The sequence below is a fragment of the Rosa rugosa genome, chromosome 1 (genome assembly GCF_958449725.1).
Source record: "Rosa rugosa chromosome 1, drRosRugo1.1, whole genome shotgun sequence".
NCBI classification, from domain to species: domain Eukaryota; kingdom Viridiplantae; phylum Streptophyta; class Magnoliopsida; order Rosales; family Rosaceae; genus Rosa; species Rosa rugosa.
This window is the reverse complement of record NC_084820.1, coordinates 26,138,944-26,147,765: the sequence shown is the minus strand read 5'-3', so window position 1 is coordinate 26,147,765 and position 8,822 is coordinate 26,138,944. Positions and strand designations below refer to the sequence as shown.

At 39.6% G+C, this 8,822-nt stretch overlaps 1 protein-coding gene across 1 annotated transcript; it reads left to right on the top strand.

Annotated features, from left to right (window-relative positions):
• Nucleotides 1–7,924: 7,924 nt before the first annotated feature.
• On the top strand, nucleotides 7,925–8,391 carry LOC133725257 (glucan endo-1,3-beta-glucosidase 8-like). The gene is made up of 2 exons (XM_062152440.1): nucleotides 7,925–8,265; nucleotides 8,388–8,391. Exons 1-2 carry the CDS (start codon nucleotides 7,925–7,927, stop codon nucleotides 8,389–8,391), a joined length of 345 nt encoding a protein of 114 aa, XP_062008424.1.
• The last annotated feature ends 431 nt before the right edge of the window (nucleotides 8,392–8,822 follow it).

The window sequence follows — 8,822 nt, the reverse complement described above, 5'->3', positions numbered from 1 at the left end:
CCATGCGTGTTCATTAAAAGAACAAGTTCCGGATTATCAATTGTAGCAGTTTATATCGATGACATGAATCTAATTGGAACTCTAGATGAGTTAAAGGAAACTGCTAAATATTTGAAATCCGAATTTGAGATGAAAAATCTTGGGAAAACACGGTTTTGCCTCGGATTAGAACTCGAGCACCGTAGTGATGGGATTTTGATCCATCAGTCTGCATATACTCAGAAAATTCTAAGGCGCTTTAATGAAGATCAAGCAAAGCCTGTGAGTACTCCTATGATTGGTCGTAGTCTTGAGCCCGGAAAAGATCCGTTTCATCTAAAGGATGAAGACGAAGAGTTATTGGAGGCCGAAGTGCCCTATCTAAGTGCAATAGGCGCATTATTGTACTTAGCTCGATGCACAAGACTGGACATCTCATTCGCATTGAACCTACATGCATTTATGAGGATAATGCAGCTTGTATTGAACAAATGATGTTAGGTTTCATCAAGGGCGACAATACCAAGCATATATCGCCTAATCAGCAACAACATACACTTCTAAAGATTGAAGTGAATCAAATCCGATCAGAGGATAATGTAGCGGACTTATTCACTAAGTCATTACCCAAATCCTTCTTCGAGAAACATGTGAAGAGCATCGAATTGAGAAAGTTATCCGAACTCCCATGATTGTAGCAATCAGGGGGAGATATCGACATCAGGGGGAGGTATGATGTCTACATGTTCGATCTCGAAGAGTGAATGACGTGTTGTACTCTTTTTCTCCTCCTCAAGGTAGTTTTTTGTCCCACAAGGTTTTTCACTCGAGCAAGGTTTTTAATGAGGCAACGGATGAAGCGTCATCACCAAGTTTGAGCGGCACAAGGGGGAGTGTTTAAGAATGTTGACATTTGTGTGCCTTATCAAACTAGGATTAGTTTTATGATTGTAATAGGAGAGGAGGTTCTAGAATTTCTTGTCCTACTCGGAATAGTTTTCCTTGTATCATTAGAATATGTACTTTGTAATCCCTATGTATAGGGCTCCTATTATCAATAGTGGAACACACAATTCTCTCATCAATCTCTCTCGAATCCTTTTATTCTAAAACATTTAACTATATATATGACAAAGGATACGACAATAGGAAAAGTGTCACGTACCCACTTAAGAAAACATGGGAAAATGACTGCCGAATTTAATAAAACCAACTAAACCGCTAAGAAAACAAAGCACATTAGATAGCATACAGCACCTACTCATTGTTAGGTAATCAGAGAGAGGAGGTACAGTTACTAGCACTGCATATTACTGTGTTCTTGTTGTCCTCGAGTACTAGTACTCCCTCACTAGCAATATCAGCAGTAGCACCCTTGACAAAGCCTGGTTGTTCAATGCATTGTGGAGATGTTCATGAAATTTCCTTTTGGGATTGAACCAGGTTGTTACATTGACGAATGGTTCCAAATACGCTGCGAATAATCCACCGACATAGTAAGCCTTTCTTGAACCGCACACATCTGGAGGTGTGGGAAATTTTTATTGCTGGCAATAAGGGTCACATACCTGATCACCTTCTCTAATTGCAGTAACAACCCAATCAACGCTGTCCAGACATTCACTCTAGAGGGAAGAGCAAAAAAGCTCCCAGGAAAATAGCTTCACTTCCATCAATTGTGGTGGAATTGCCCTGATGACCTTTGATGGGATTCTATCTGTGATCTTTTTCTAAGTTTCTAAATCCTAGTTGAATCGGGAGAATACCAAACTATATTGGTTGCAGTGGTACAAACTGCTGCCAGACCACAATTCCGCTCTATCTAAATGCCTTCAATTCTAGTTAATTTCCAGTAGTTTAGTGATGAAGAATTTGGAAGTTCCTGCACTGAAGCCCTCCTTGTAGACCAGGATTGGTTTACGAGGATGAAGATGAATTTGTACGTTAAGTCTGACAAAGAAGCCCACTTTAAGGGCTAAAATTGTCATTTCATGAAATCAAAAGAAAAAAAGACACACCACAATAAAAATCTACCCAATCTTCTTCTTCTTCGATCTCCGACTACCAAAATCACTGCCACCCTCAAATCCAAGTTTTCTCCTAGCCTCCATAAACCCATACCTGCCCACCATCTTCTCTTTGTGGCTAGCTCAGAGTCTCAGACTCTCTGTGTCTCATATCCCCAAATCCCAAAGATGCAAACTTGAACCCAGAATCTAACTCACCTCAGCCTTCATGGGCTACTCTCTAATTACATCACGACCCACTCCTCCACCTCTTCTCAATGGTGCACCACATTCTCTTTAATCTCGGTGAAGAAATTGTCGATGACAATCACATCGTTTCCTCTGGAGAGTAACTTATCAACGAGGTGAGACCCAACGAAGCCAGTGCCACCGGTGATGACGATCCTGAGCCTGCCCTTGCCGAGGCAGGCGGGGACCCTGCCGGAGTTGTGGGGGAGGTCGGTGGAGAAGGAGGCGATGTTTGATTTGGTCGTGAACGAAGGAGAAGGATCTAGGGATGGAGGGATTGAGCTCGGAAGGGGAGAGTCGGGAGAGAGTGGGCTGGATGATGAAGAAGGTGGAGCCGATGAGAATGCCAACGAGGATGAAGATGAGGTGTTTCATGCTTCTGCACTCAGCCTCGTCTTCTTGTTCTTCTTGTTGTGGCAAAGATGGAGATGGATTAGGCTTGGTGGTGGATGATGGTGACGGAGTGAAGCAGGTGGAATTTAATGGAAGAAGAGGAGGAATGAGAATACTTGATCAATCAGAATACTTGATTAGATAACCAAGCACCGCTGGGTGGATTCTCTCATTTTTTTTGCTTAATTGGTTATCTGATCATGTATTTTGATTGGTTTTGGATTTTTCTGATGATTTTGGATCTGGGTATTGCAAAAATTGTTTTTTTTTTTACACGTGAAATTTAAGCAAAAGCAATTTTGGGTTTTTTCGCTTGTGAATTGTGAGGAATCAAATAAGAAGAAGAAGGGGGGAGAGAGACGGGTCGAATATGGTCGTGGATTTTTTTGTCTAAAATGACTCTTTTAGCCTTTGAAAATTTGACGGAAAATGAGACATTGGACACAGTTGAGGTAAATTGAAAAGCTCGAGGGGTAAACTGATTAAATTGAGAGGACAGAGACTAACATGAAGTTACCCCCAAACCTCAAGGGGTAAACTAAATTTAATCCTTAATTAATATAGCAGATTCATATTTCTAAACCAAATTCAAGACGATATCAGTTAATGTTCTTCCAACATACAATGTGCATACCTCTTTTTTATTCTCCCAGAAGAACCAGAGACCACAACTCGGAATGGTTTCCAAATTGGATTCAATTCTTATCATGATAGCTATTTCAGAGGATATGAAAAGAAAGATTTAGAAAAAGGGTTCTTGACCCAAAGCACCAAAATTGGCCAAAATTATCCCACTTATCCTAGCAACAGATTTTTATTCCTACCTACACATTTTAACAACAAATGACCATTTTGCCCTCAACTCAATTAATGAATTACAGCCACTGCCACTTTCTCTCCGTTCCATCCCTTCGGTCGGAGCCTACCTCTCTCTCTCTCTCTCTCTCTCTCTCTCTCTCCCCCTCTCCCTACCACGACGCCTGTGGATTCCCACAGCAACGGCATTTCCGGGGGTTGATCCAGTGGCGAAGAGGCAGAGGATTCAAGACTTTTCCGGGTGCTGTTCCATCGACAACCGACGGTGGTGTCTTGTTGGATTCACGTCGTTGTTTCTTCGACTCCGGTAGCCAAGCCGGTCAGTCTGAACATCGTCGTCTCTCTCCGCTCTCTCTCTATCTTGTAGATTCTGACGATCCAACGAACATCGTGATCTCCATCTCGCCGGTCTCCTCACATTTCATGGCATTCAAACATTTGCGTGCTCCTGTTTTGATTGACCGATTGGGACCAAAACAGCAATTGAAGGTAGAAGAATTCCGATGAAGAAAGGTTGAGACTTCTTCTACCTTTCTTCGAAGAAAGATTGTATTAACCCCAACTTAGGGTGGGTGCCCAGAGCATTTTCTGGGTGCCTAAATTAATTTTTTTTTCTTTTCTTTTTTTGTAAACTGCGGGTAGAAGAAGTCCGAGAAGGAAAGAAAAATAGAAAAAAAAAAAAAGAAGGTTTTATTATCTCATAATAAGGGCTATTGGGGAGATAAGTTCCCGTTCTGGCAACCGAAAGGTCCATTGGGGGCAATAAAGGTTTATTAGGGGGCAATAAACATCTTCGACCCCATATGAGATATCTGACAACCTTTTTGAGGACTTCCAGCGAGATTTCATAAACCTCTACTGCCCCAGTAAAGGTTTATTGGGGGAAAATAGAGGTTTACTACCCCTCTATTAGAGGCAATAGAGATTTATTGGGGGGCAATAAAGGTCTATTGGGGGCAATTAATCTTTCTGGCGACCTATTAGATCTCTGACGACCTCTTTAGGGACCTCCAGCGAGGTTTTCAAAGAAGTCAGGTGGGTGGCGGCCGGTGACTGGATTCCGGCGAATGTTGGCCCGAATCCGGCAGCTAGTGACAAGACTCCGGCAAAGTCTTCTATGGCTCTCTCTCTCTCTCTATGTAATAAAGGGGTAAGGGTAAAATAGTCTCAAAAAAAAAAAACTAAATTGGGTATTAGAGAAGGTCTTATTAGAGTCTTTATGGGTAAGAAGGAATTTAAAAAAAAACTTAATGGGGTAAGTGGGATAAATGACTCTAGAATTAGGGTAAATAGACAAAAACCTTTAAAAATTTGATGAAGAAAATAATAATTATTTTATGGAAAAACACTCTGTTACCTACCACGAACCCAGACTTGAAATAGAGAGAGTGTGTGTGTTGTGAAAGCTAAGAATTTTAAGGGGCAAATGTGGAATCTTAGACTAGAAAAGTAAAAATGCATATAAAAATATTAAAGAAATGAAAAGGGAATGCAATTTGTAATTTGGGGAGTGCAAATTTCACTCTCCAAAAAGAATGAATTTGGTACTCAATTTGACCAAAAAATCCTGAAAATGAGTTATTTACAAAAATTTATTAACACTAAAGTTGACGACAATGACCAAAGTGATAGACAATGTTTAAGTTGAATGACTAAAGTGAAATTTTTAAAATTATAGTGATCAAAATATCGACTGAGTCATAATTGAGTGACTAAAATGATAAGGGAAAATGGTCCGTACGGTACCCGTCTTTGCCTCCTTATAACTTTTGGTACCTGAACAAAAAAAAATATCAATACGGTACCTGAGGTTCTCAACCTGACCGAATATAGGCACCTAAAGCCGTTAACTTTGTTACGGAGGTTGCTAGGTGGCAATTTTTGAAGGGTATTTTCGTCCTTTCATGCCTTAATATATATATATTTTTTCTTAATCATATATATATATATATATATATATATATATATATATATATATATATATATATCTCTCTCTCTCGTCCTGTCGCCTCTCTCTCTCATCCTGTCGCCTTGAACCCAAAAGCCCCAAGCTTGAAGTACTACAGGAACATGAAGAAGAAGAGTAGTCTATGGACAATAGAAAATGATAGAATTCTGGTGGTGGTGGTGGAGACGGCGGAGGTGGCGGTGGAGGTGGAGATGGAGAAGGCGGTGGCAAGGCCATTGAATCTGTGGCAATATCAATTAATTTGAATAATGGTCAAAGATGGGGGTGGTGATGAAGGAGGTGGTGCTGATGAGGATCTGCAGCTCGTCGGAGATGAACAGAGACGGCTACAAGCATGCCGCTGTCGCCCATTCTCTCCCACCCACAACCTGGATCCGACCAGATTTTGAAGCGATGGCCACTTTTCGGTCCAGCCCAGCACCGCCGAAGGAAATTCTATAGGTTGTTGAAATTTAGGGCATGGAGAACTTAGAAGGATATTCTATAACTGGGTCTTTGCAATAATTTGAGGATTCTGAATCTTGGGTTTAATAAGATTCATGGTGAGATACCGATCTTAAACTCTGTGAGCTTAGATGTCTTGAATTTAGCTGGGAACCGGGTGAACGGCTCCGTTCTGGGTTTCGTTGGCAGCTTGAAGGTGGCCTGCTCGTAATGAAAGTGTATGGCTCCTAAAAGAAACATAGATCTCAATCTATGTTTTCTATAATTGTTTGTTCATTAATTAGTGACTTAGTTCATTGGCAGGATAATACTTGTTGGTTGATTTGCTTATGTCCAACTATCCATTATGATATCTCTCAATTGTGATTCCTGAATTGGGGAAGAAAACCCAGAAAAGCAAAGGGGGAAATAAACCCAGAAAGATAAGAAAGAGGTTTGGAATTTGATGATTTGGGTTGGCCTTTATAAGGTGTGTATGGATTATTCTCTCTCTCTTGACTGAAACTTGAAGAAGATGTTCAATCCTTGTTGTTGCTGATGACACTCAAGGATAATTGAAATGAAGAAGAAGCAAGAAAGAAGAACTGATAAGCAAGGAGGAAGTGACGATGAAAATTCTTCTTCATTCCTGTAAAAATAAAAATAAAATAAAATAAAACTTTTTTTAATTATATGAAAAAGAAGAATTAAGAAAAAAAAAAGAGTAAAGGGTAAAGTTGTCATTTTAAGTTTAAATTTGCCACTTGGCAACCTCCGTAACGGAGTTAACAACTTTAGGTACCTATATTCGGTCGGGTTGAGAACCTCAGGTACCGTATTGATATTTTTTTTTGTTCAGGTACCAAAAGTTATAATGAGGCAAAGACGGGATACCGTACGGACCATTTTTCCAAATGATAATAATGTGTATGTGATTCGTACCCTCTATAGCTTTAAGTTTAGTTTTGTTTTCAGTCTGATTTTTTTCCTCAGAATAGTTCATTAATAATAAATAGGCAACTGATTGCACATCACAAAACACCCTATAAATTTCCCACGTACTCCTAGAATCAGATAACTACTATTTCACTATGTACAACAAAAACAAGAAACAATATCTTACTGAACCAAGTTATCATTTTCAAATATCTGGTTTATGTTTAAAATTGGTAAAGTTAAATAACAATTTAAAATTGATGAAAAATAAATAATACACTTCTTAACGAATACTTGTCTCCCTCTTTGACATGCCTCTTACGAAACTAAATTTTAGACTCTAGTTATACGGTTAGTTTCTAAGAGCAACTCCAACAGCTTCCCCATAATTTAATTTTTCTCTACTTTAGGGAAAAATAAGCCTCTTTTGCTCCAACAGATTCCTTATAATTATCTCTATTTTAGAGAAAGTGAGGAAAGAGAAAACCAAATTCCCTATATTTACAGCAATCTCTAAAATTTAAGAAAGAATATGGAGATTTTAGAGATTGCTGTAAAATAGAGAATTTGTTGGAGTTAGAGAAGAAAAAGATGCTAAAGCTTTGACTTCTGCTTCTCTATTATACAGAAATTATAGAGAAGCTGTTGGAGTTGCTCTAAGATCGTTGACAAGTCTAGAGACCATCTTTGACCTATCTCTTGCATAACTAAATTTTAGACTAGTTTTAAGGTTAGTTTCCTAGATCGTTGACAAGTCAAACTTGTCTCTTGCCAAACTGAATTTTAGACTCCAGTTTTAAGGTTAGTTTCCAAGATCGTTGACAAATCTAGAGACATAGTTGACCCAAAATTAGAAAGAGAGACAACAATATGAGTAAATTTTCACACCTTATGCTCTAACTAAAATTCCGCTGCTTATCAAAAAAGCTACCTACCGTCCGTCTGTACTCGCTAGAATTGCTAAATTTAGATGATCATTTTCTCGACGCTTAAATAAGAGTGAGGTCCTCCTTCTGTGGCACTGACCAAAATCCATTGCCACCATTTACATTCTACAACTTGATCAAATTGCTCATGCACAGGCAGCACAGCCCTAGCTAATACAACACTTACACCCGTTGTTTTTCCGGTCCATATCTGAGTTGCTGAAGCCATGGTTCGAGTCTCAATTCTTGTAACATGTGTCATCTCTCTAATGTTTGTGGTCTTGACAGACCATGCTCAAGGTTTAGGTGTCAACTGGGGAGCAATGGCATCGCACCCTTTGGATCCCAGCAATGTAGTAAAGATGCTCAAGGACAATGGGATCAAGAAAGTGAAGCTTTTCGACGCAGAGCCTGCCACCATGAAGGCCTTGTCCGGGTCAGGTATTTCGGTCATTGTTGGAATTCCCAATGAAAAGTTGGCCTCAATTTCTTCAGCTTACAAACATGCCCAAAAATGGGTGAAAGAAAACATCACCAAATATGATCATAACGGGGGCGTTGATATCAGGTTTGGATTAGTATCTGCGAACTCTGTTGTTTTTTTTTTTTTAGCTGAACAACTCTGTTGTTTTTAATAGCCACAATACACTTTTAGTGAAACTTTCATTTCGTCTCACTTCTATATTTTAGCTAACTTTTCCTTTTTTTTGATGGAAAATAGGTCAGCCCATTCATTAATATTCAGCAAGCAGTACAAAAACGAAACACCCCTATGGGGTCGACAGAAAGAATCGTTCCTTAGAACCTCCTGAAATCCTATCCTAGAAGAATAAAACCCCAAAAAATCCCCGAGTACACCCACCTTTTAGGAAGTCCACGCACCTTTATTCTAACAAAAACCAAGAAACCTCGAAGCAGACATAAAATTGGTTTCAACTAAGGCACTGGTTTTTGCGACCAAAACAGAAATTAAACAGTACTATGGGCCATAGAGACCCAATTCAACCAGCCCCATAGCATAAGGGTAATCCAGCCCACAGACCGGATCAAGGCCCATGCAACCCATCCACTCCTAATGCAGGCCCAAAGAGTAGGGTAAACCAAAGCCCTAACCCAATGAGCCCA